This window comes from Orcinus orca, chromosome 3 (assembly GCF_937001465.1).
Source record: "Orcinus orca chromosome 3, mOrcOrc1.1, whole genome shotgun sequence".
NCBI lineage: Eukaryota > Metazoa > Chordata > Mammalia > Artiodactyla > Delphinidae > Orcinus > Orcinus orca.
The window spans coordinates 67,205,222-67,232,598 of NC_064561.1; the positions used below are offsets into that span (position 1 = coordinate 67,205,222).

General features: G+C 50.6%; 2 protein-coding genes across 42 annotated transcripts in view; one reads left to right on the forward strand and one right to left on the reverse strand.

Moving 5' to 3' along the window:
* The window catches only part of DIAPH1 (diaphanous related formin 1), a 97,011-nt gene extending 82,957 nt beyond the window's left edge, over positions 1-14,054 (forward strand). The window contains exons 20-28 of the mRNA XM_049708691.1: positions 651-745; positions 1,071-1,172; positions 1,394-1,633; positions 1,766-1,895; positions 2,633-2,756; positions 3,397-3,562; positions 3,696-3,831; positions 5,758-5,844; positions 12,119-14,054. Coding sequence (XP_049564648.1) covers positions 651-745; positions 1,071-1,172; positions 1,394-1,633; positions 1,766-1,895; positions 2,633-2,756; positions 3,397-3,562; positions 3,696-3,831; positions 5,758-5,844; positions 12,119-12,273 — 1,235 coding nt within the window. The 3' untranslated portion in view covers positions 12,274-14,054. The remainder of the gene's footprint in view (positions 1-650; positions 746-1,070; positions 1,173-1,393; positions 1,634-1,765; positions 1,896-2,632; positions 2,757-3,396; positions 3,563-3,695; positions 3,832-5,757; positions 5,845-12,118) is intronic.
* Positions 13,159-27,377, reverse strand: part of LOC105748547 (protocadherin gamma-C4) — a 179,097-nt gene continuing 164,878 nt past the window's right edge. For all 41 annotated transcript variants that reach the window (XM_049708651.1, XM_004280240.2, XM_049708654.1 and 38 more), the window contains 2 exons: positions 23,009-23,097; positions 13,159-18,033 (listed from right to left, as the gene is read on the reverse strand). In XM_049708651.1, coding sequence (XP_049564608.1) covers positions 17,807-18,033; positions 23,009-23,097 — 316 coding nt within the window. In that variant the 3' untranslated portion in view covers positions 13,159-17,806. The remainder of the gene's footprint in view (positions 18,034-23,008; positions 23,098-27,377) is intronic.

Consider the following 27,377-nt stretch of genomic DNA (forward strand, 5'->3'; position numbering starts at 1 on the left):
GAATAAGAATAGTAGTAATAATAGAATGGGAGTGAAAGGGTAGACTACAGGGTCTAGGTTAAACAGAGAAAGCAAAGTAGAACTGAGACATTCAGAGAAAATGGAATGGTCATCTCTCTCGTGGGAGAGAGCGAGCGCGCAGCAAGAGAGCACTCTGATGAGACTGAGGAGTCAATTTAGGGATAAGTGCGAGAGCTGAAAGGATGGGAAGTGCTTGTTGGGGAATGGGATGTGGCAATTTAAGAATCAGAGCATTTCAAGGCAGTGGCAGCTTTGAGGATGGAGTCAAGGGAGTGAGGAACTAAAATAGAACAGGGTGAACATTTTTGATGTATATATAGAGAGAGATCAAAGACTTCCTGTGTGAGCAAAGACAAGGTGTTTGTAGAATGTCGTGCTTGGAACAGTGTGGCTGGCGTGTGACAAAAATGTGGGGATTCGTGGGAGGGAAAGCGGGGAGGTGGGAACCTTAAACACTGAGCTCAGGAACTTGGAGCTTAACTATACAGGCAGTGGGGAGCTGGTGGAGGTTTCAGATCATGACTTTAAGAGAGCACTCCCAGGAAGGTTGTCCAGCGTAGGTTTGTAGGGTGGGCTGGAAGCGGGAAGAGACTGAGAAGAACATGTCTTTATATCTCATTTCCTGGCAGCAATCTTTTTGGGTTCCTTCCGCATGCCCTATCAAGAGATTAAGAATGTCATCCTGGAGGTGAATGAGGCTGTTCTGACTGAGTCTATGATCCAGGTAAGGAGCAAGGTCGTTCTGGAGCTGGCTCTTTGCATTGCTATACACTAGCTCTGTCTCCTCTCTGCCTAGACGACGAGGACTCTGTAAGCATCGTTGACTTAAAGAATGCTGGCTTTATATAAGCTTCCATCTCTCTGGTGATCAGGTTATTTCTGGTATATTTTTCAAAAGTCCTGCCATCTCACTAGCTGCCTCCCCCACCACCCCCTGCCCCAGCCCGTGTCTCCTTCTTAGTGGTCCTTGGGCAGAGCGAGGGACTGACAGGAGGCTCAAGTTGTCAGCTCATCCCCCTCAAACTTAGACAGTCCCTTCTGTCTTGCAGAATCTCATTAAGCAGATGCCAGAGCCAGAGCAGTTAAAAATGCTTTCCGAACTGAAGGACGAATATGATGATCTGGCTGAGTCAGAGCAGTTCGGCGTGGTGGTGAGTGAGGCCTGTGGCACAGACTCTTCTCTGACCCCCGCTTCCCCGAGAGCATCCGGGGCACTTGCTCCTGGCCTCTTGTCTATTCTGAACCCATCTTTCTCTCTTTCTCCTCCCTACCCTGGAACTCAGATTCTGCCATAGGAGGCTTAAGCCTGTATCTTCTTCTTCCTTTCCTCTCTTCTCTGTTGGCTATAACGGAACTGCTTGTCTCTCCCCAGATGGGCGCTGTGCCCCGCCTGCGGCCTCGCCTCAATGCCATCCTCTTCAAGCTGCAGTTCAGTGAGCAAGTGGAGAATATCAAGCCAGAGATTGTTTCTGTCACTGCCGCATGTGAGGAGTTGCGAAAGAGCGAGAACTTCTCTAGCCTCCTGGAGATTACCTTGCTTGTTGGAAACTATATGAATGCTGGTTCCAGGAATGCTGGTGCTTTCGGCTTCAGTATCAGCTTCCTCTGTAAGGTGAGCCAGGGGGTTAGAGCAGGACGATGGAAGGGAAGGCTGTGGCCTCTAGGAGCCCAGTGTGGCAAACTGCTGTCGGCCTGAGGTGATCGTGGGCGTGTCAGGACTCACCATTTCTCCTCTTCCCCCAAGCTTCGAGACACCAAGTCCACAGATCAGAAGATGACGTTGTTGCACTTCTTGGCTGAGTTGTGTGAGAATAACCATCCCGAGGTCCTCAAGTTTCCAGATGAGCTTGCCCACGTGGAGAAAGCCAGCCGAGGTGAGGCAGATTGGGGTGAAGCTAGAAGGCGGTTCCAAGCCCCAGAAATCTCTGCACGGGGTAGGGAAAGAAGACTCAGTCTAGATTTTAGATCATTTTCAGTTCAGACAATTTTAAGGAACGGGAGAGAGCACAGGCATGATGTCTAAGCCACAGGGAGTAGTATCGGGCAGAAGAGAGGTCTCCATGTACAGAAGTGGGAAGCACTCTTTCCCTTCTTAGGGAAACACCAGACACCAAAAAACAACTAGAAGAAAGGCAGGTATTTTTAATTTAAGTCAACAGTTTTTCTCATTCAGAAAGCGTAGACTGGATTAGCAAAAACCAGGCCTCACCGTCCTGGGACTAGGCAAAGAAAAAGCAGCATTCAGTAGAAATGGGAACAGATTTCTGCCCACCCTCTATATTTCTGTGTAAGGTCTCCTTCCTCCCAAACCCTGTTCTCTAAAATAAATGAGACCAAGATCCCGGGGGAATTTCATAGATTCTTGTTAAATTAAATGAAGCCTCTCTTCTCCTTAGTATCGTACAGCTTATGGAGGCTGGAGGTTTAATCATCATGTAATTTATAGTTTCACTGAAAAGCTGTGTGAAACAATTAGAGAGCACGTGAGAGGACTAAAATAATTAAGTACCAGCTGGATGTACAGACTGGAGCAGTGCCCTGAAGAACAGAATAGGGTTTTGAGACTGGAGGTAGTGAAAGCTCTTGCTGTCTGTTTTTGTGTCTACTTTAGTTTCTGCTGAAAACTTGCAAAAGAACCTAGATCAGATGAAGAAACAGATTTCTGATGTGGAACGTGATATTCAGAATTTTCCCGCTGCCACAGATGAGAAAGACAAGTTCGTTGAAAAAATGACCATATCCTTTCTTGAAAGGAGGGAGTTGCCCCCAGGAAAAAAAAGAACTTCCCGTGGGGGGACAACAGGATAGATACGATGATACACAATTTTTCCTTAAAAAATGGTTTTTCATTAAAAAATGTTTTTTCATTAAATGCATAGTTCTTGAAAGCATTCTCATTGTTGTGGTTTGCATCAAACCATGCAGATAAAGTAAAAGTCTCCCTTGAGACCTTGCCCTCTGCCCCATCTCCCCACCTGCCAGACACACACACCCCATACTACACACACATACATATTCCCTTCTCCCTCCCCTTCCCAAAGATAACCACTGCCACTGGGCTTCTCTCTGATTTACACCCTAATGAATGTATTTTAGTAAAAATTGCACTGTACTGCTTGAGCACTTAATATGTTTGGCCCTGTTTCCATAGCAGTATATGCAGAACAGTCTCTTTTTAAACTGCCACTTCCTATTCTTTAGGAATACCATAGTTTATGGTTTCCCATTCCCGTTTGGATGTTTAGATTGCTTCTGGGTTTTGCTAATGCGCCGTGTTGCACATCCTTGTGCCTGCCAGTACACATCTGTGAGTCGTCCTCAGGGCTAGAGAAGTGGCTCTGCTTCCTGGTGTTGGTTCTTTACTCTTTGGCTGCACAGCTTTGTGAAGGATGCACAGGAACAGTATAACAAGCTGCGGATGATGCACTCTAACATGGAGACGCTCTATAAGGAGCTGGGCGAGTACTTCCTCTTTGACCCCAAGAAGGTGTCTGTGGAAGAATTCTTCATGGATCTGCACAACTTTAAGAATATGTTTGTGGTAAGCAGGGTATACCTGCCGACTGAAGCTTTCGTGGACCTTTCTCACTTTCCACTGGGTTCATGTTGGTTGGTGGTGGGTGTGTACATGTGTGAGTGCATACGTGCCCACGTGTTCATTTTCTCCCCCACAGCAAGCAGTCAAGGAGAACCAGAAGCGGCGAGAGACAGAGGAGAAGATGCGGCGAGCAAAACTGGCCAAGGAGAAGGCAGAGAAGGAGCGGCTGGAGAAGCAGCAGAAGAGAGAGCAGCTCATAGACATGAATGCTGGTAAGAAGCGAAGGCGAAGGGCCGATGGGTTGAGACAGGAACATTTGGAAGGCTTCTCTGTCTAGAGTCTAGAGGCCAGAGAACAGCTCATGTCTGAGCTCAACTGCTGGCAAATGATTTTTGGCAGCCTTCTTCCTCCACGATCCTGATGCTGGACTTTAACCCCGACTCCGTTACATGCACGTTCCAGTGCTCGACTCTCAGTTTTTTCCCTCCTTTGCTGGTTCTGCATTATGTCTCATCTCCCCAGTGATTTAGTATTGTTGTAACATGTACTCTTGCCTTCTGCCTGTCCAAAAATGCCCCCGTCCGGTTTTCATACCCTCTGGTACATCTTTTGTTCTTTTTCCCAAACTGTTTTCCTGGCCCTGCTCCTGTCTTTTAATGGCTTGCCTTCGCTTTCTGCTTATTTCACTAAGTATTGTGTCCCCAGTACCTCAGCACAGTTGTACACACCTATCAGATTGTAAATGGATTGAACTTCTGGAAGGGGGGCAGGGGAGCTGGCCACCCTCTTCTTTCTTCAGCAGAATCTCTATTTCACTCTCAGAAGCATGTCTTTGTTGAAACATATGGCCTCAATTACTGGCCCTCTGTTTCCTGTTTCTGCTTCTTTCCTGCTGCCGACTCCCTGCCCCTCTCTGGCTGCTCTCTCTGCGGGCAGCGGAAATCCAGCATCCATTGCACACAGCCCTGAGCTGGTGCCACCCTTCTTGAACCTGAGGGGCTATGAGCCATCTAAGTGAAGAGGTTCTCTGGGCTGCTGGGTCTGGCGAGAATCCATGCTTTGCTGAGCACGAGTGGTGAGGGCTGCTCTGACACTCCAGCTCCCGGGGACTTCTCTTTGTGGCACGATCAGGGACCTGAAGCAGCAGAACTGCCTGCATTTCTGTCTTTTCTTTATATTTTTTGGGGAAGCAGTTCCCCTGCCCTTACTCGAGTTGTATATAAGCTACAAACTTTGCTCTAGTAATGCCATTAAAAAAGCCCACACCAAGTATCCTTCACCTTTCCCCATTCTCCCCAGGCCTCTAGGCTTTGTCCCCAGTTAATGTTTAGGACGTAATAGGGAAAGGTGGAGTCCAGCTGATTTGTGGGAGTCCAGCTGATTCGAAGGCTGCACACAGTCAGGCAGCACAGGGGACCCTGCCCTGGTCCATGTCCCACGGGCAAGCAGATGAGGTTGGAATGTAGGGCAGCTGCACTGGTGGTGTTTGGCCAGCAGGCGGCACTGGGAGCAGTGAGCCCAGCCTTGTGGCTGGCAGCCTACCCGCTCCTAGGGATTTCACAGTTTCAGATTTCACCACCCTTAGCTGTTGCCATGGAAACGGAGTGGGCTGGAATAAGGATTCTACATTAACTCTTTGTATTCCAACCAGAAGCTCCTCTTAGATGCAGAGCTGACTTCCGGAAGATGCAGCCACTGGGGGCAGTACTTAAGTGAAATACACTCTTGATCAGTGGTCTCTCATCTTTCCTCAGCCCTGCTCTGAAACTGAAACCAGGCTTTCCGTGAGAGGTTTATGTAAATTGGAGTGAAACACTTCAGGATAAAGAGAGAGTGATATAGTTCTTTATTAATGTCATAATCCCGGTCTCTGTACGTATCCCAGTCTTGCAGTCAAGCAGGTCTACACTTTTCTGTGCTAGTTCTGATGGGGGTGGGAAGGGAGGAGGGCACTGCAGGAAAATTATGCAAGGTTTGCAGTGGTTGGTAACCAGTGAAACCTTTTGTTTTAACCATTTTCAAACAGACACGAGTAAGCATGGGCTGTGAGACTTGAGGTTGAGCCCTCCGTGTGCTCCAAGCCCCGAGAAACTGTGGGCGTGGGCAAGCAATTCAGTAGCAATGCATTTTTTGTGGGGCTCAACACATGAGTGCTACTCGGGCTGAAGAGCTTACATCTCTGTTTTTGTTCATGACAGAGGGCGATGAGACAGGTGTGATGGACAGTCTTCTGGAAGCCCTGCAGTCAGGCGCAGCATTCCGGCGGAAGAGAGGACCCCGTCAGGGTAAGTCAGCAAGTGGAGCCCAGCCTGTGTGTTGAAGGAAGGCAGTGAGGCCTCTCTGCTCCTGGTCCTGCTTGTCTTGGGCTAATGAGCAGGTAATGATGTTCTGAGGGTTTAGAAACTTCCCCACAATAGTCCCTGCATCTAGAGTAGATTACCTAGTCGTCTTCCAACCATGTTAGAAAGTGCTGACTTGGAGAACTAGGACTTGAGGGACTGACAACAGATATTACATTTGATTATTCTTGTATCTCTCCTCATTCTTGAAGCGGAAACGTAGAATAAGCAAACCACTGTGCAGGACACAGAGATTTGAGTAGGCGTTTGTGTATATGAACAAAAAATTTGATGTAAATTCAAAACTGTACATTAGATGTAGGAATACAAAGAAAATAAGTCAAGAGTCCTTACTCTCAGCTTCACAAGCAGAAGAGATAGAATAGAAAGTATAGAATCCTATAGAGAGAAGGCTAGGCGTCATTCTCCCCAGATGTAAGAATGTAGAGGAGCATCTCAACCGAAGGATTGTGCTGTGTCTGAAACCTGCCTTTTTCTTGGGTGTAATTGGCCTCCACTGCACTTGCCTTCCCCGTTTACTCCCCCGCAGCCTCCTCTCCCGACCTTCAGAAGATTTAAGTGGATTATGTTGAGCCAGAGCCTCTAAGAAGAATTATGGGGATAGGAGGACAAATGATCCAGGCATTAGTATGGGGAAGGATCAACGGTTAAACTGCCTTTGAGGGAAGTATATAGTGGCCAAGAGACTGGTCCAGAAGAAGGTATGGCCAAAGCTACTCCTCATGACCTGCGCCACTGAGTCTGGTGAAGGCCCTTTGGGGCTAGGCATGATGGCTTCTTTCCTAGGTGTTGAAGGGTGGGCATTACAGAAAAGGCAGCATTAAGAGTTTGTACTTCTGAGGTGGTTTAAGCTATGTTCCCTGTTCCCTGGCTGGTGCGTTCTGAAACCTGTGTGATAGGAGCTTCACTTCAACGTTATTGTACAGATGAGTTGTGTGGTTTGCTTTGGACACTGCTTAGCTATTAACAGTGGTATCTGTAGGACCTGTAGTACCCGTCACAGCCTGTAAAGGTGACCTTATGATCAAGGGTATGGAGCATGTTAGCCCACACAGAGTCAGTGTCCTGGCCCAGACGTTGTAGATCACTATGAGTTTCTTCGTGAATGGCTGACTGCCTGCTTCTGCCAATACTCTGAATACCCAGAGGGAAGTTCCCTCTGAGGGCTCTTCTGTAGGACTTCAGAACCTGCCCCAAACAGAAGAATCCCTCATTACAACTCTGACCTATTTCCTGGCATCCTCTGAGTACAGGCTTTCTGGAGGGGAGGAGAGGTGAGTGTGCTCGACTTAGGTCTTTCTGGGATAGCGTGTTTAGTCGTGTAGATCTAGGTTTGGGCAGAGTATGAAGCTAGTGGTATTTTTGGTGTGTTTAGTCTTTAGAGATTGTTGCGACATTGTTTCCTCCCCACCATATAAGGTGATGTGGCCTGACATTAAGCGTTTCTAGATAAACAAAAATACATTGCCTCTCCCTATTTTCCTCTATCCTCTCAGCTAAGTGCCAACCTTCACTGGACTTTTGGTGGGGAATTCCCTTTTAAGCTTCTTCCTGTAGAACTAAACCAGAATCCCAGATGCTTCCTGGACACAGGCAGCCAGACATCAGTGGCTTCCCTCTACTGGAGAGGCCCCATTCTCCACTTCTTCCCAAGTGAGAAACCAGGACTTACAGGCCGAGGAAGCAGGGATTTTGTTAGAACCTAACCTTTCAGCAGAGGACCTGGGTCAGTCAAAGTGCTGTTTCCCAGTGCAAGAAGGACTAGGAGATTCTGAAGCAAAAAGAAGGTGAAAATGAGAACTACGTACTTTTAAAATTGGCTCCATCTTGTATCCTTATCTTTCTGGGGTCACTAAACACACCGAACATATCTGGGAGAATCAGGGAAGACATTTCTAGTTACCCTGGTAACCCCTGTAGACATTGGTACATTCATTTCCGAGAAAGTGACATGGCCTTCCATTAAACATAAACAGAAGGCCAGGCATCACGGTAGAGTGCAAAGAGCATAGGACTAGGTAGGCATCAGAAGACCCAATGTCACATCCAACTGATGCTGCCTAGATTACCTGAGACAAGTTTCTGGGACTCAATTTCTTCACGTCTAAAATGAGAGTTGGGCTAGAGTGGTCTCCAGGGCCCTTTACAGCTTTAGTTTTTTTTTTTTTTTTTTCTACCGTGACAGTAGGATTAAGAGGAGAAGAAAAGAAAGAGGCTGGACCCAGAAGGCCACATTGTAAAACTATAAAGGTTTCCCTCACTGGCTGCCGGACTTAGCTGGTCCACCCAGTGCCTGGCCATCTCTGACTGTTCCTGCTGACTGATTTTGAGCTAAAAAACCGAAGCACTATCATGCAGGTCTGCCTCACAGCCCTCCTCCGTCCCAGAAAGGCAGCTGTCCATATTGAAAGACACAGCCTTTGCCCTGGGATTTAAAGGAATGTTTAAAAAACATCTTCTGGTCTCTGGAGACCTGAGGGAGTGACCAGTATACAAAGACCCATTGAGGCGTTGGAAGAGGAGCGTTACTATCAGGGCTGGTTCATTAAAAGTGACATGTAAACTGCTGTGATCTGCAGGGTGTGGGAGAACAATGCTTGGAGTGTCAAGGGGAAGAATCCATGTGATTGTATTAGAGCTACTATTTCAGGCTGATGATTGAGTCAGCTTGTGGTTTTAATGACTCAACTTTATCTCCATGTCTGAATTGTGGCTCCTTATATACAGGCCATCTGCTCACTGGGATAAAAGTCAAGGAAAGAAAAATTCATCTCCCTCTCCCTTTCCTTCCCTCTGCCACTTCCCAGCTTCCAGCTAAGCTCTCCCTACACTGATAGAACCTGAGAGTTGGGACCAGCGCTGAAGCCCTCCAGTGATTAGCATCTCACCTTCTCGTAGGTAACAGGACTTGAGACCCAGATAAGGTCTTGCCAGGATCTACAGAACTGGCTAATGATAGAGTTGTGAATCCAAGTCCAGGAATATTTCCACTAAGCCTATGTGAGGAGCAGGAGATGACAGCGAGCCCTCTGTGTAGGCCAGAAATGCTCTTTCATACCTTCCAGCAAGGAGAGCCCTGGACATGGTGAAATTGCTTCAGGGAGTTTTCCAGCGACCACCTGTCTAGAGAGGTTAAGAGTATATCCTCTACCACCACTATTTCTCCCTCCACTTTTGTAAAAATAGGACAGGAATTATAATTAGGAGTGTTGTAGACAATAATGAGTTCTTTAGGATGGTAATGATTGCCCCATCTGTCCTAGTTTCCTCTTCCCTAAGGAAGCTTATTAACAAGAGTACTTCCTCCTTAGTAGTAGTTCCTAGCCTGTGTGTTATAAATATCTTTTTTCCAAATCATTAACCTTTTTCTAATTCATCCATACTAGTGTTATATGTCTGATTTCGCTGGTGTTTTTATCTAGCTCACCCCTAACTTCTAGAAATCTGGCCTCAGAGAGCTTTGGCCAATGTCTCAAGATTGTTCCCTTTTCCCCACAGTCTGTGGGACTACTAGGAGTTAATAATCCTCCCTGGTCCTGTAGAATCAAAATACGTATCTGCTTCTGTGGCTACTTTTCATCGTCTTAACAAGTACCCAAGTTAGGGAAAGGCTGGGAGAGGTTGTCTTCTGGATAGTCAAGCTGTTCAGCATAACTGTGGCCCTGAAGCCAGAGTGGCAGCCAGGATTCCTCGATTCTCTTCCCAGTTCCAACAAGTTTTTTTCTCTTTTCTGATTCTGACCTTAGGCCACATCAGGTCCATGCCTAGTATACCTACCTTCTAGGCTTAAAAGGGAAATTTTGGTCTTTCCTGACTTACCATCCACTCAGGTTTTATGCAATCTGCAATGCATCAGAAGCTTTTTGAATCTAGGAAAATACAGAGACGTGCTTGATTAGGTACAACTGGTATCTTCTTAGTTTTAGAGGAAGAAACCAAAGAGAGAAACAGCTGAAGATACTTCACACTTGTACTTTGACGTTTCCCATGTTGTCCAAGACAGGTGTTCCTGAAGACCCAGTGTTCCTTTTCCCTGGGTCCAGAGTCAGAAATTATTTTCACATAAACTTACCCCTTGAGTCACACACACACACACACAAGTATAGTTGGAATATTTTCTCACCTGCTCCCGACTGAATTCAAAGGAGCAGCAAAGTGATTATCAAGCCACTGCCTTTTCTGGACATGACAGGTAGGGTCCTAGAGAAGGGAGCATTCCAGAAAAAGAGCAGAAACTCAGCAGGTCTGAGGAAGATTTTGCTGGAGATAGGAGACCATCTTAGTCGCACTCCTACGCACCCCTTTCCTCCCCCGTCCGTCGCTGAGGCATCATTACACGTTCATAATCCGAGGAGTAGTTTGTGTGAAACCCTATAGTCTTGGTCACACACCTTCCCCCGTAACCAGCTGAGCCCTGTGCCTGCCAGCCAGGGTCTTCACTATTCTTTCTCCTCTTGGTAGACAATCCTGCGTGTCCCTGGGAGGAGGAGGAGGAGACCTGTAAATTGGTAACCTGTGGACGTGCTGTGTGCTTCCAGCTGACCCGCGGGTAGCCTCTGCCGTGTGAACACAGTGGCTCTGGGTCATGTTTCTGCAGAGGCTGACAGCCCTGTGAAGACCTGGGCCCTCTGACCCTGTCTGGCTTCCGTCCCAGCCAAAGCTTTTTGCTGGTCTCAAGAAGGCAAAGTGGACACTTTGTTCACTGACCCTTCTGGACCTCTTCCTTCCTGCTCGTGCCCTGCCGCTGCCCTGTCCTGCATTTAGGAGTGCTGGCCTTCTCTCCTCTGTCTCTGCTTCTTTAAGGTTTAGGCACTGCTTTCTCCACCCAGTTTTCCCATGACCCAGCAAGCTGTTTTGTTTTTTGTTTGTTTTTTAATTGGATATAAATCACATACCTAAAATTCACCCTTCTAAAGTATACAATTTACTGGTTTTTTTAGCATATTCACAAGGTTGTACAACCAGCACCACTAATTCCAGAACATTTCATGACCCTAAAAAGAAACCCCACACCCATTCTCCCCACGCCTAGGCCTGGCAACCACAAACCTACTTTTGTCTCTGGATTTGTCCATCCTAGAGATTTTACAGAAATGGAATTATAGCATCGGTGGCCTTTGTGTCCGGCTTCTTTCACCCCCGGCAGGCAGCTCTTCGGGACCTGCAGTCTCTCTGCACTGCTTGTAGGGCATGGGAAGAGGCAGAGAGCATGAGATGGGCATGGTCCCAAGGAACGGCTTTCTTGTTGAGGATACTGGGACCATAAATGTGGGTTCCATGAATGAATATGAGTCTTGGGGATGACGCCCAGGAGTTAGGACAGTTAGGACAGAAACTCATGGACTGATTGGTTCTTCTCTTCCTATTTAGGGTGGCAACAGAAGCGTCACTATCCCTTAGCCCATTGGGCTAAGATTTCTTTGTAGGGTTCGTCCTGGCCATCCTTGACCCCAGCTCTGCTTTCCCTGACATACCTTTCACTACCCCTCCCCCTACACACACCCACACACACATATTGCACACCTTGTAGAGCCCTTGGCATTTGGATCATCGCTGCTGCCCTTGAAGAGGTGGAAAAGAGCTCAGCGTGTGGGCACGGCGAGAGAGAGGGAGGGTTGGTGGAACCCAGGCGAGTGTGGCATCATGTGACGTCAGTGCATGGCTGCAGCTCCTCTTTGCGGGAGTCCCTCTGGCCGCCTGCTAAAGGCCTTCCTCTGCTTGGGACAACCCTGCCCAGGGCTGACTGAAAGTGATTTTGGCCTAGGAGCTTCCTGAGAACTGCCAAGAAAACAAAAACAATACTGTTTACTAAGCTTGAGTCTGTTTACTTCCAACAACCCTCTGATGAGAAAACAGATTTTGAGTACTTCTCTCTTTACATTACACTGCTGATACTTGAACTCCGTTGTGTCTGTCTAGCTGTATTCAAACTTCTTATACTGCTTTTCACACAGGAACTCAAGAGCTTGCTCTCCTACCTGTACCGTACTCTCATATTCCCTGCTTGCCCCCCTCCCCGCCGCAAAGGTATCTCCCATGTGTTCCTGGCTTTCTTCCCCTCCTTCTTTAAAAGAAGGGCCTCTGAACTGGACAGGGCCGCCATGTGTGCATGGCTTCTGGCCGAGTATCTGCCGTAGAGATCGATAGGGATTCGAAACTGGCCTTCCATGGATGAGATCTCTCATGTCTTCTCTTGCAGGCAACAGGAAGGTCGGGTGTGCAGCCATATCTCAGCTAGAATCAGTGCTGACCAGGGACGATGCCATGACCTGTGTTCCTGCCAAGATGGCCAAGAGCGAGGCAGTCCCCACCATCCTTGAGGAGGCCAAGGAGTTGCTCGGCCGGGCAAGCTAAGCCAGGTCCTGGGGCCATGGCAGCTCCTCAGTGGAGCTCCAGACTGTCCCTGCCCTGCAGCGTGTGGGTGAAGGGTCACAGAGATATTCCTCTGCGGTGGCCACTCCCATCACCTTGACCCCATCTTTGTCTCCAGCCTGCTGCTCTCTGTACATCACACACAGCTTCAGCTGCCTGGAGGCCAGAAGGAAAGGGCAGGGTGGGGAGGCCTGAGGCCAACCCGGCCAGCCCTGGCTCTCGTATTACCAAAGCAGGCTCTGTGTTTGCTGCCTTAACCCCAAGTATCTCCTCCGTTCTCCGTGGCCTCATCTCAGACAAGGCCCCACCTGCTTTCTCAGCCTCTACCTTTCCCGTGGGCTTTTGCCTAGGTCAGTCTTGCTGGGTTTATGCTTTTCTTTTGTGTTTTCTCTGGCCCTGAGAACAGCATGGGCTGATGAACCTTTGGGCTCTGTCCCTCCTTTCATTGCTGTCACCACCACCCCGCCTCCCTGCTCCTCCTGCCCCTGGCTCTTGTTATTTCTAGGGGTGTGGCATTGGGAGCTGCTTCCAAGGAAGTGGGGAGCAAATCCCCCTTATCCCACTTTTTGGGAAAGGCCTCCCAAAACAAAAAGAACCTGGACCACTTTTATCTGTTCTCCTATGGCCTAGGCCAGAGCCTAGGGCGGGCAGGCATGGCACAGGTGGGACCTGCCCCCAGCCTGCTGCCATGCTCTGTGCCCTTGCCTCTCTGGACCCTCTGCACCAGCCCTAGGCTACTGAGCCACAGGCCCTTCTCACGCCCTCCCTAGAGCTTTGGTGCATCTCATCCCAACACCTTATCCTCTGTCTCCAGGGAAATGGGAGGTGGAGCCTCCTGGCTGAGAAATTGTTTTGCTAAAGGATCTATTTTTATATGAATTTTTTTTTTTTAAGAAAAATAACTCTTCCTTCCTCCTTTCCCCTCCATAATATAAGAGGCTTTGATGGCAGGTTCCAGAGTCCCTGGGATTTCTCCCCACAAGCCTCAATTCTGAACAAGCCCCTGGACCTCCACCTCAGCCCTCAAGCCTCTGGGCCCTTGAGGCCAGTGCAGACTCTCTCTCCCAGCATCTGACTCTGGGGCAAGGGGAAGCTCTTCTCTTGTTGAGCTGGACCAGGCCTAAGAGTAGTGGGAGCTCTGAAACGACAGAGTTTTTATAAATTTAATATATTTATCAAGCCAAACGTGCAAATGCTAACTGGCCACTCTGGAGCAGTGCGCACAGGCTGTGCCCCACCCTGCTCTCTTCTCTGCAGTGGGCAGGCCAGACTCTTTGGCGGTCCCAGCCACAGGAAGCTCAGATTCTCCGGTCAAGGCGACACTTTGCCCTCCTGTGCTCCCTTCAGCTTCCCACCCCTGGGAGAGAGAATGGCACTGGTAGGACCTGGCGCAAAAGTATAGTTATTAGAGCACGGGGGAGCTTAGGAGACCTAAGGGCGCCTGCAGGGAGGCCTTGAGGCCCGGAAGGAGGGTTCTGGTTGTTGGAGCCTGTGTGTGGAGGGGCAACAGCAGCTCCTTTGCACTATTTCTGGGAGGACCGCGGTGCAGGGGCCTGCTGCTCCCCTAGGTCCCTCCTCCCTGCTGACATCTGGGGCTTTGACCCTTTCTTTTTTAATCTACTTTTGCTAAGATGCATTTAATAATAATAATAAAAAAGGGACAAAATGCAAACCTGTTCCCCTCACCTCTTGGGCTTCTGGGATGTCATCACCTCCAGTTTGTTGGGTTTGTCTCCAACTGTTAATAAAGCATTGAAACAGTACTGCCTTACAGCTTCGTTTGTGAATTTCTCAACTGTTTGTCTCCACTCTCATCCAGGCTTCTCCACTCTTGTCCTGCCTCAAGCCCGACTGACCTGACAAAATCATCAAAAGGGTGCCGGCACCTTCAAGGTGCCAGACGCTACGATTGGGCACAGGGCTAGAACTGATTCATACATAGTGGCTTCTGTCCCGCCATTTGCCCTCTGTAAAGGAGTAGGGCCCCAGTTCAGCCCCCTACCCTTCCACATTGCTGCCTCTTGCCTTGGAACCCTTTTCTTGGATTCAGTTCTGGGACCCCCCCACCTACCTCCCCATGACCCCAGACTTAACATGCAGTTTCCTGGCAGTACCTGTGCCTCTTTTGCTAAGGGAAACCTATGACTGCCATTCTGCCATTCTCTCGTATTCCCCTCCCACACTCACTTTTGGTGTCCACAGACCACATTCCAGGCTAGGGCTTACCCTGGGGTGGAAACCTGAGCCTGCCCAGCAGAGGTCAAAAGACAGAGGTTATGCTCCAGGTGACTTGATGCTCAGAGCCCAGACTTGTTTGAGCACATTGTGACCTGCACAAAGAAATCTTACAAACCAGGTCCAGAACAGACAGGGAAAGGCTTGGAGAGGAACCACAAACCCATTTGGGCAGGCTCCGGAACTGGAAATAAAAGCCTCTTAAGTAACCCTGGAGCCTGTGCAGCTGTCTCCATCGTATGGCTGGGGATGCGGAGGTGGGTTCTCTGCCTCCTTCTTCCCCACCCCCAGAGGCCACGCGTTTCTGGCTTAGAGCTGTATAGGCACACATACCAATTAGGGGACCGACCAACCACAGCTGCTCACGCGCTCTGCCAGTCTCCTGCCGTGCCTGGAATAGAACCCAGGCGACCGGCACCCCACCCTCTGCAGCCTGGCTCTCAGAAACAAAACCCCGCTTCCATCTCAGCAACCACGCACACCACCCTTCCTCCCACGCAAGAAAGCCGCCCCCAGACGCCTACCTAGTTGGAAGGCTTGGTTTCCATGACAACAGACTTCAGAAGCTGGGAGACCGTTTGACCGGCTCTGGGAGAGTACAGAGGACGCCCAGAGACAGCCACCCCCAACCCTGCGGTTGGGCATGCCCTTGCCCTCATCGACCCCCCTGAAAACCCCAATGGGTCTGTATGTCCTTCCGCCCCTTCCTCCCACTCTGTTGCCTGCAGCTTCTTTGGCGGCAGCAACCTCGAATCCCTCCTTGCTTCCAGGAGGCTGGAGGAGGCGGGAGACGGGCTAGGCGAGAAGTGAATGGAAAGCACAGAGAGAGGGAGAGAGGAAGGGAGGGCATCTGCGCCTGCGGGCAATCTTATATCTGTCTTGCCCTTTCTGTCCCCTTGACACCGCCCGCCTCCCTCCCCCCCCCACCCCCGTACACATGCATTCCAAGCCCCCTGGGAGGGAGGGTGAGGGAGGTGAGGGGTGTGGAGGAGGCCTGGCAGAGGAGAGTCCACCCTCCTCCCCTGGCAGGGCGCTCGGGGTGGTCATTTTAGCAGGGAAGGGACGGAACTCAGGAAACGTCCACGGCCCCTCTCCAGCTCTATTTGACAGCCCGCGCCGCCCCCTCGCCTGGGTCTCCTCTTCTGCCTGGAGACGGCAGCGAACAGACAACGGAACCCGCCGCCGCACGCTGCCACGTCGCGCTCAGAAATCCCCTCCCCCACAGCGGACCCACAAGCCGATTACACACACGGGGTACAGATCCACAAGCACCATTACGGTCAACGCACACCATTATATATGCACGACGGTGTTGCCGCATTTAACAATTATACACAGACTCTCGGGCACTGACCCAAAACCAACACGCAACACAATAATCGCGTCCGATCCCGCTCGTCTTCCAGCATACAACTGTGAGCTCATCACTTCATCCACACACGCCAGGAGCCCCCATCTCTTACATAGAAACGGTGAACCTTTCAGAAGAAATCTTTTAATTTTTTTCAAAGAAAAAAAGCCATATAAATATTAGAGTATAAAACTTGCGTGAGACACAGGAAGGGGGTGGGGTGGGGAGCCACGTGACTATGCAAAGAGAAGCGCTTAGAGGAGTCAGGACGCGGGAGGGGGTCGCCGCAGCGCGTGGACACAGCACAAAACACAGCACGGGCCGCCGCAGGCAGATTCGGGGACAGACGGCTGCATGGAGCCCGCCGCCCGCGGCCCACTCGCCATTACGGAAAAGCACGCCGCACTATACACTATTGGCTATTCTACACCAGCCGAAAGGGGGGGGGGGCTCTACACCACTGCAAGGGCCGGGTGGGGTTCTCGCGAAGCCCCGCTGCGTGAACGGGACGCCGGGGGCAGAAGGGGTGGACAGAGGAAGATCTATGCACAAGGAGGCACTGGGGAACTTTAACCAGGCTCTGGCCACGAGGGATCGGACTGGGGGCCTGGGCAGTGGCCTTCACAGAGATGAAATGGCACCTGTCGAGGTGAAGGACTGGGGTTGCTGGATGCAGGGGCCCTGTGGAGAAGCAAGCCCTGATCCTGGGCTGACACTTTCCACTTGGTCCCTGCTCTAGCTCCTTTCCTTCCCAACCCAGGGACCAAAAATGGTCTAGCTGGCCCTCCCTTCCTGCTGGGGCCACACTGATCCTTCCACCAGCAGCACCTCTGGAGTACCCAGCACCCACAGAGGCCCCTCTGACCTCTCCAGGGGACCTGGTCCCAAACCTGCTCAGAGCTTCCTTGGACCATAATGCCAGTTTAAATCCATTGGTGCCCGTAGCTCAGCCCACCGCTGGCTGCCTGGGCTGCCCTGTATATGATAGATGAGGGTCCAGCCTGGTGCTTGGCTTATGGCTGGAATTTGGGGATCTGGTCAGTACCCTGGGGGCATACAGAGCCTCCAGCAAGACCCTGTTAACTGATGGATCAAGCTTTGTCCGTCCCCCCATACACACACACACACAGACACACACACACACCCTTCCCTTCTTTATCTTACCACCCCATACTGTCTTAGAACATGCAGTGAAGTCTCTTGTTTGGGGAGGGGGAAGTCACAGCATGCAGTGGGAACATCAAACAATGAAAACCAAAAGACTGGTCCCCAGGGTGTTGGGAAGAGGCATGGTAGCAAAATGCCCTCCCTAAATCCAGCAAGCATCAGTACCATGGGAATGGTGACCATATCTCCCAAAACTTGAGCTTGGTCTCAGGTCCTGGAAGGAGGTGAAGGGATTGGCACCAAACCATGCTTTGGGGGAAGTCTGAGAATTGAAGGAGAGGCCAAGAGGTCATGATGCCCTTCCAACTCTTCAGAACTATGAGCCTTTTTAGGTCACCAGGTACCTCAACACCCCCAAACAACTTAAGAAAGAGGAGCTGTTGAGGAGGAGGGTGGGGTGGGTCGGGTAGGAGGGAGGCAGGGGATGGATGGGCCCGATTGAATTTGGAAGATGGAGGAGTTCAGCTGTAACTGAAAGGGGTGTGATAAATGGTGTCTACACTAACCCACTACCCCCATGGGCACAGCAATTGATTGGATGGGGGTTCCCAGCAGAACTCCCTTTGCATATTCAATCCCCTGGGGGCAGAGGGGGGGTGTTGACTGGGCACTTGTTTCTGTTTCCCAAGGGGAGCATGGCCTGGGCCCCTACCAGTATCCTGGGGGTGAGCCCTGAAAATCCGAGGCCTGGGCACAGGTAGGGAGAGGCTGGGCTGGTTGGGGAGGGAGGCTGCCCTGTGGCTCCAAGGCCTGGCCTCCGCATTACTTCTTCTCCTTCTTGCCCGACTTCTTCTTGTTGCCGTTGCCACCTGCCGGGGCCTTGCCATCTCGCTTGCCAGCTGCGTTGGTCAGAGTGGCATTGCTGCCGGGGATGTAGACGTTCTGGCGGTAGTCGGGCACGTGCTGCAGGGTGAACTGGGGTCCGTAGCGGGCACTCAAGCCCATGGTGCCGGCACTCCCTCCCAGGGTGGAGCTCCCATCAGCGGCTTCTGCAGAGACAAGGGAAGGTCAGGGGCTAAACTTCAGGGTCCCCAACAGTTACTCTCTTATAGCACAAGCAGTTATAGCACTGGACACACCATCCCACCCACAAAGGGGTAGGGCTAAGAGGCTCTAGCGTGACCACCTAGGTTTCATTCCTAGTTCTTTTACCTAGTCAACTGTGATCCTAGTCAAGTGTACCTAACCTCCCTATGTCTCCTCAGTTTCCTGAACTGCAAAATGGGGATAATAATAGTACCTATCTCTTCCGGTTTTCGCGAAGGCTAACCAAGATTACATATGTAAAGCATGTAGACTAGTGACTTCAAACATGCTAGCTGTCATTTCTCTCAGGGCTGAGACACTGCTCTCAAGTCCTTGCCCTAGCCCTTCTCCAAGCAGCCTCTCTGGTCTCCACACTAGACCACAGACTCCTGGGCGGCCAAGACCATGGTTCGTGCAGGTTCCCATCCTGTTCCACCCAGTGCCAAGCACAGACCGGGCATTGAGTTGTTCTCTTATGAGTTAGGAGTAGGTGCTTTTCCAGGGATTCATTTCGTAACAGCAACCAGTGCCTACTGTGTGCCAAGCACCTTGCTAGATGTTGCACATGCATGACGGCTTTTTAACTCAACTCAACACTCCAGGGACGTGTGTGCTCTTATCCCCGCTTTACAGATGAGAGAAGCAAGGGTCAGAGAAGGTAAAAGACTAGCCCAAGGCCTACGAGCCAGGACAGGTGAGAGCAGAGGTGAGGCCTAAGTGTATCTTAAGTGTATGCTGTAGGGTATGGTCACCACCACCACCACCACCACCAGAGGCCTGCACCTCATCGCTGCTCTGAGGATACAGGAGGGGGAGAGAGGCTGAGAAGATGATGATCCCAGGACCAGATGTCTTAGGTACAATGTAGGCACAGGCTCACAATGTCAGAGTAGGTGACATCAGAGAGAGCCTGTAGCCCAACTTCCCATCCTGCACAAGAAGAAACTGGGGTCCAGAGAAGTGCAAATTCTGACTCTGGCTCAGTGTCACCTGGGAGCTTGTGAGAATCACAGACTCAGAATCTGCATTTTAACAAGATCTCCTGGTGATGTGTATGCACGTTAAAGGGAGAGAAGCACAGAAGTACCTACCTCCCTGGGTTTCTGTGAGGATTCAAGGAGACGGTGCTTCATCCAGTGAAGCACTTGGTAAGAGCTCACTAAACGTCAGCTGCTGCCGCCAGCACCACCACCATCACCATACTGCGTGTCACTGCTTCCAGCCTACACGCTCCCGCACCGCCTCCCCAGGGGCAACAAACCAGGAGTTTTGATGACTCTGGCAGAGCTCATGAAGCCTCTTGCTGGAGTCCTCCCGCAGTTGGAGAGTTAAAGCCCCAGGAGTGCCCAGCCCAGCCCCCATACAGCAGAAGAGGTTCCCCCCACCCTGGCCTCCCTCCACCCTCACCCCAGACCCTGGGAGTGGGTAGAGAGGGTGACTAAAGCCGGAGAGGCTGAGTAATCCTGGGACACCAACCAGGGATTGAGAAACAGACAGGAAATATTTTCAAAGAACAGCACCAAAGGGGGAGGGGCAAAAGAGAAAGCCGAGGAGAGATGAGCCCCGGCCTTTCCCCCTCCTCACTCCAGCGCTCAGGTTTCCACAGCCTCCATTTCAAGCCCCAAATCTCCGCCGTCCGAGGGCCTTCAGGGGGCGGGGAAGTAGGTTGGGTGGGAGGGAGCAGCACCCACTTCCTCCTCTCCTTCCTCCGGCTGCGCCCCTCCCCCAGCCCTTTCATTGCACGGACGTTTCCTCCGTTTTCCCTAATTAATTCCAGGAGGGAGCGGGTCCTCGACCGCGCTGCTCCCTCCCCTCCCCGCCCCCCCGGAATGGAAGCAATGGGGGAGGGGGCCCAGATCCGGCTTCAAGAGCCAGGGTTCCAGAGTGATTTAGGGGTCAAGAGGGGAGACTGTCAGAGGCGCCAGAGAGAGAGAGACAGAGAGAGGGAGAGAGAAAGGGGAAGAAATGGGGAGAAACAGGGAGAAGGGAGGCAGAAAGAGAAAGCTAGGAAATAGGCTTGACTGGGTAACTGGAAGCCAGGCCCACCCACATCCTACATGCACCCACGATCTCTAAGGAGCACCCTAAGGGGCACCCGAGCAGATGAAATGACAAAGCGAGCCCCGCCACCTCCTCCCCAGAAACCCAGACCTGATGTTAGCCTGGGCCCTACAGGATGCAGTGAAGCTGGGCTGGACCGGGAGGGAGGAAGATGGGGAAACCCAGAGTGTAAGAGAAACGGGCTGCCCTTGAGTTCCGTCCGGTCAGCTCTGCCGCGAAGGAGCCAGCCGTGTGACCCTGACCGAGGCCCTGCCTGACCCCGACCTCAGTTGGATTGAAGGCTCTGACCTTCTGTGGAATCAAGTCTCCAATGGCCCCCCCTACCTTCTAACCCTGCAAGACCTACACTGGGCAGGAACCAGGATCTTTCCTGAGTCCAAGGAGAAACAGATTTTGAAGAGCAGCAAGAAAGAACCTGGGCATCCTCTGGCCTGGAGGAGGTGAGAGCGCTGCCAGCCTCTCTCCTCAGGGAAGCACCTCCCAGCCCCATCCTCCCCGCTCCTCCTGCCCTGCCCTCCCCACCCCGGGGCTGAGGGCAGCAGCTCCAAGCAGTCCAGGAGGCCCGGTGAGACTCAGCCAGGGCCAGCCGAGCCACAGGCTGCAGCCTCCTTGAGAGCACACCTCCCCCTCAAAGGTTTATTTAAAAAGCCTCCCAAGTATACTTGCTTTCCCGCCTGCTTACTCCTCCTCAGCAGCCCCACAGGCCTGGCTGGGCTGGACTCCAGGAACCTCTCTGGCTCCAGGGCCAGGAAGGGGGTGTGAAAGTGAGAGTAGGGCCTGACCCTGCCACCTCCACCCCCAAGGTCCATCCCCCTAGCTGACACCCGGCTCGGGCCCTGTGTGGGCCAGAGGGGTGGAGCCCTGACAGGGGAGCCAGACTGCGGTGACCCGGGGGCCTTCTGGGAGGGTCTGGGACTATAAATACTGATTCCATTTCTGTTTTTAAAATCTGGATTTAGGCTAAAAAGTCTGCTTCCTGGCCTTAGGGCTCAAAGCCACAACAGCTAAAATATACCTTACTGTCTGTTTACTTCCCTCAAGAACCCAACTTGGCATCTCCTCAGACCCAGCTAACTCCCTCTTTCCTACTCAGTATCTGGCCTCTCTAGAGCTACAGCAGCTCTCCCACTCCCACTCCCACGCCGAACCGGGGTCAGCTCTGTCCCAGAAGGCTGGCCCCCCGCCCCTTCTCCCTTCCTCTTCACCACCCACGGCCTCGCCCCACGGGGCCTCACAGACATCCGGGGAAGGCTTGCCAGATTTAACAAATAAAAATAAAGGGTGCCCAGTTAAATCTGAATTTCATATAATTTTTTTTTAGTACAGTATGTCCCAGTCCTAACATTTGGAACCTACTCCTGCTAAAATATGACTTGTTGTTTATCTGAAGTTACAATTAACGGGTCATCCTGTATTTTATCTGGAACCCTCATCTAGGAGAATAACGCAGCATTAAGAGAAGTTCGGCCTCTAAACTTATTCAGCTGAAAGGGAAACTGAGGCTGAATGGAAAGGCAGACACGGTCACTGGTATACAAAGGGCATGAACTTAGGAGTCGGGCTGGCTTAGGATTCACAGTTTGCAGCTCAAAATGGGGGCCCTGGAGCAAGCGACTTCTTGGTTCCCTCATCTGTCAAATGGAAGGAATTAGACCTGCCTTGCAGAGCTGGTGAGAGGATCCACTGACATGTGGCCCATCAGGTTTGCCTAGCATCAAGTTTGGGGCAGCACACAGGCACAACTGTAGTGATTACAGTTCTGACTTTACTTGGTTCTCTACCCACCAGGCCTCCAGACATGCTGGACAGCCGGGCTCTCGGTTCACTATGTAAGGCCACTGCCGGCTTCCATATAAGCCCAGGACTGGCTTCTCCAGAAGCTAGTTCTTATTAGCAGGCGTTATTCTAACTCTACCTTCTATCCCACCATGGGTCAAAAAAGATAATCGTTAATCAATTTTCACCACTGCGTATCATGCCCTTCCTCTCTGCCAATCCTATGCTGAGGCCTTACATTCTGCCCTCACGACACCACAGTGAGATCTGTTATTATCATACGGATTTTGTAGTCAGTGAAACTGCGGTCCAGGGGGCTTAGTCACTTGCCTGATGACTCACAGCTTAGTGGTGGCACGAGGATTTGAATCCAGGCTGGCCTGCCTCCAAAGCCTGTGCTCTTAAGTACTAATGATATTATTCCGCCCCCCTCCGTCCCCACTGGCTCAGGACTCTTCTTACTTTTCAGGGATGAAAACCATCACCTGAATCTCTATTGTTGAAGTTCTTTGTTAGCCTTGTGGGAAAAGCAAAATCCTGCTCTGCAAGTGGGGGCAACCAAAAAAGACAGTGTGTGCTCTGGACACTCATGTCCAGAGTGTGTGCTCCCTGCTGGGAGTATCCACACCCACTTCCATGGATTAAGGGCATGTATGTGCCAGGCCCAGTACTATGTGCTTTACGGTATCATCTCACTGAATCCTTACAACAATCCTTTGAGGTCGCTGTCCCCATTTTCTCGTCTGAGGAAACTGAGGTTTAGAGAGATTAAGCAAACTGATCAAAGTCACAAAGGTAGTTAGCGGCACAGCTAGGACCTGACCTATAGTTGTCCCTTCCAAGGCTAGAATTTTAACCACTACTCCCTACTTCTCCTGCAAGGATCTTTCCCTGTTCATTCCCCTCTGGGCATCCCAGGACCACCCCCATCCCTCAGCTATTCCCTAACCCGGCTTTATATCCTGGAATTATGGGCTGCCTCAGATCGGCTGAAAGGTCCAGAGGAACCACATAGATGGAAAGCCAGTCTCAGGGCACGGTGCTGTGGGATGCACCCCAGAACCCCAGGTCTCCCACCCCACACATGCTGGCACAACTTACCACTGGCGGAGGCCAAGATCATGGCTTGCAGCATCTCTGTGTCAAACTGGTTGTTGGGCCAGGTGCCGGTTTCATCGCCATTTTGGGATCTGCGGAGAGAATGGGATGGTGATCACGGTCTCCCAAGCCACCAGCTCATGCCCCTCCTGTCCTCTCCCAGGGCTCCCACATCCAGTGCCTATCCCCAGCCCATGCCCAAGACCTGCTCCCTTCCAGCAAGGTAGGAGGCAGATTATACAATCCTTCAGAAGCCAGACCCCGCCCCATTTGCCAGTCCCCCAAACCAGCTTTCTACTGTTTCAGACACCATGGCCCTTCGAGGGAGAGGGCAGGATGCACTGAAGCTTGCCCCGCCTTGAGGGAGCAGTGGCTCACAGTGAGGGGGAGCAGACCCTCTCCTGAGGACAGTGAGGGTGGGAAACGGGAGAGAATGTACCAGAACTTGACAAAGGTGAGAGGACCTCGGGAGAGAGGCTGGGGGCCCCACGAGACAGGGAGAGAGGTTTCTAAAACTCAAGTCTGATCACTTCAGTGGCTCGCTGAGCCCTCAGGATAAAATCCACAGGCACACAAGGACCAGCCCCTCCTATTTCACAAGAACACCCCCAACCTCGCTCTCAAACATTCTATCAGAAACCTTTTCTGAGGCGCTTTCCCTAATTCCTCAAACTCTCTCTTGCGGCACACCATTCCCTAGAATGCAAGTTCCCTACCTCTGCCTTGGTAACATGAATAGGTTGCCAGAGGGGACCCCTAAGCCCACCCAGGCTGGGTTAGGTGCCTCCGCTGTGCTCCCACCCCCACTGTCTGCCCTGCGGTGGCTCTAGTCCCACTGTGACTGCCACTGTCCCCACCTGTCCGCTCCACCCCCAGACCCAGCTCCTTGAGCTCTGGGACCAGGACTGTGCCCGTTTTCTACTGAAGCACCTAGTTAAGAGCTTTAGATGCTCTAAACATTGAGAAAAACACGAGGTGATTCCTAATTGTTAAAAATGTTAATCTGTAAAAGAACTCTAAGGGATGCTAGCCCAACTTGGATTTTTCCCATAGTAACTATTTCCATGCTTTGGGGGGGGATTTTCAGGGATCAAATGATTTCCATTTTTGAGGGGAAGGGGAAGCAGCCTGACACACACGTCTATTAGTCGACCTTTGCACCATCTGGAACACTAAAGTTCCTCAATAAATGTTTGTTGCCTGAATGAATGGGGAAAGCCCTGCCCAGAAAGTTAGGCTCACTATGAGGTAAGAAGGGTTTGGCACCAGGGGAGGGGCTGCAGGGAATGCCTTGAAGGCAAGAAAGAGTGTGTGTGTGTGTGTGTGTGTGTGTGTGTGTCTGTGTGTGTGTGTGTGTGTGTGTGTCTGTGTGTCTGTGTGTGTGTGTCTGTGTGTCTGTGTGTGTCTGTGTGTGTATTTTGTCACAGTGGCTGAGCACAGTCAAGAGCTGTTTTACAATTTTTCCAAGGTCTGTCCCTGCTTATGGTTTCCCCTGATCTGGAATTCCCATCCCCAGGCAGGTGGACTCAGTCTACGGCTCAGACCAGCTGCTGTGTGATCCCCTCTACGGGGTCACAGCAAATGTAGAGTTAGGGTTGGAGGAGAAAGCAGGAATGTCATTTCTCCCTCCACAGAATGGGAAGAGCTGGGATTCTGGGTTCATTTATTCAATCAATATTTATTGAGCAAGTACTGTGTGCCAGACACAGGACTAGGTGCTGGGTTTGTAGCTGTGAACATGACTGAAATAGTCTGACTTCACCATGCTCGATCTCCATGGAGAGGCTGATATTAAATAATTACACAATAATTGAATTGTAATTGTGACAAGCAAGTGCTATGGAGGCAAAGAGCAGGGGTACAGGAGAGTTCTGCCTAGTTGGGGTTAGGGAGCCAGTCAGTCCAGGCTTCCTCAAGGAAAGGACAGGGTATTTAAATCTGAAGAGGCTATCCAGGGGATCTGCAGGAGAATGCCAGCCAAACAAACGTAGGAGGAGTGATAGAAAATCAACACTGTAGAACTGCTGATGTAAAAACCGATTCAGGCAAGGTTCATCAGTGAATATAAAAGCAGCGAAAGGTTGCTGCACAGTCTCATATATCACCCACAGATTACTTATTAATCACCAATATTTAAAAATATCTTTGTAACAGAGAGATCTGGGAATACCACTTTAACCCAGGGAACAAACTGACAGGAAATGATTCCCAGCAGAAAGTGTACAATGACCCCCACGCAGTATTCTTATCAGACTCTGTAAACTGATCTCACCATGAGAAAATGATCAGCAAATCCAGACTGTGGGACATTTTGAAAGACAACTGGCCTGGACTCTTTAAAACATGTCTATGTCTTAAAAAAAACAACCCTCCAAAAGGTAAGGAGGCTGTTTTAGATTAAAGGAGATGAAAGAGAGGTAGCAAGCAAATGCAATTCATGTTCCTTGATTGAATTCTGGAGTTAAAAGAAAAAAAATACAGGTTGAAAGGACATTTGGGGAACATTTATGAAAATCTGCTAGTAGACTGTATATTATTGCATTAATGTTAAATTCTTCAAATGTGATCATTCTTTTGTGTTTATGTACGAGAATGTTATTGTTATCAGGAGAGAGATACTGAAGTGTTTCAAATGTTATGATGTCTGCAACTTTCAAATGGTTCAGAAAAAAAAGTGTGTGAGGTGTGTGTGTGTGTGTGTGTGTGCATGTTGAGAGACAGAGAGAGAGGAGAAAGTAAATGTGCAAAATATTAACAATTGATGAATCTAGGTTTAAAAGAGTATTTGGATGTTCATCATATGATTCTTTCAACTTTGAGAGGTTTGAAGCATTTCAGAGTAAAAAACTGAGGGGTAAAATTAAGCTAACTAGGAGAAGGGTAGTGTTGTGAAAGCTTTCCAAGCAGAGGGAGCAATACGCCCCAGCCTCTGAGGCTGGGAGGACCTTGGTGAGTTCAAGAGAAAACCAGTGTGGCTGCCATAAGGCGCAGTGGTGTCAGGGCCTGGGGCTGCAGAGTGTACACTAAAGGTTTTGGTCTCATCCTAAGAGCTCTGGGAAGCCACTGAAGTATATAAAAGGGGGGTTGTCATGATCGGATTTAAGTATTTAAAGGTCATGGTTGCTCCTAGGAGAAGACTGAGCGTTAGGGGTACCTCTGGGAGGACGGGAGCCCAGTGATGGAGCCTCAGCCACCTCTGTCTCCATGAAAATCCAGGAGTCCTTAATTGCAGGCAGACTGAGCTCTCTCTGGGCCTGCCTGGGGGCGCAGGGCTGAGGCAGGTGGCCTCAGGCCGAGGTGAAGGGCCTAATGGGGAAAGAGTGGGGAGATCAGGTAGGGGGGTGAGCAGCAGGGAGAAGAGCTTTGGGGCTGTGGGGTAGACGACAGGGTCGGACACCAGGTTAGGATACCCTGTGGTCGTGGGTGATGGTGTTGAGGGAATAAAGGTGAGTGGAAGGGTGGGCCTGGAACCATGATGGCCTGGGCGGAAAGGATTCTTGGGAAATGATTGAAGGCTAGAGGCCAAGCACGTGGGCAGGAGATGAGTAGAGAGACAGACTTCTTTTTGAACCATTTACTCAGAACTTATTTCTGGGTAGTGGGCTGACTAAATTATATATATATTGTCTATTTCAGCCTCAGAACCACCTACAGATTAGTGTTATTATCCCTATTTCCCAGCAGATGAAACTGGGCTCAGAGAGGTTGAGAGACTTTCCCAAAATCACACAGCTGGCAACAGGCAGAACTACAACCTGTACCCACTATGTGCCAGTGCCTGTGACAGGCCCTAGGATTTAAGAGGTGATATGATTCTTGCCCTAAGAAGTTTGTATTCTAGTGTGCTGTGTGCGTGTGTGTGTGAGGGGCAGTCCCAGAGGCTGGGTTGTAAAATTATGAGTACTTTTTCTTTTAAACTGTTTTCTCTATTTCTCATGTTTCTATAATGAGCGTGGGTTATTTTATAAGCAGAAAAAAAATAAGATGCTATTTGTTTGTTGAATGCCCAAACTGAGGGAGAGCAGGGATAGTGTCTCTCAGGGGAGGTGGAACAGAAGGGGAAATGGCAGTGTGGAGCCATCCAAGGAGAACAGTGTGGGGACCAGGGAAAGCCAAATGGAGACCCTCCTCTGGGCAGAGGCTGGGAACAGCTGCAGGGCGGGGCCTGGGGTACAGCCTGAGAAAGGAGAACTGGCTTGCTGGGCTCAGGGCTTGAGACAACAGCTGTTGGGATCAGAAGCCAAAAGGAGGACCTGAGCAGGGGGTAGCGGTGGAGAGAAGCAACACCTGGCAGGCAGGGACTTCCTTTTGTCTAGGCAATGGGACAGGGCGCTGGCTTGAACTCGAACCAGGTTTACTGAAGAACTCGACG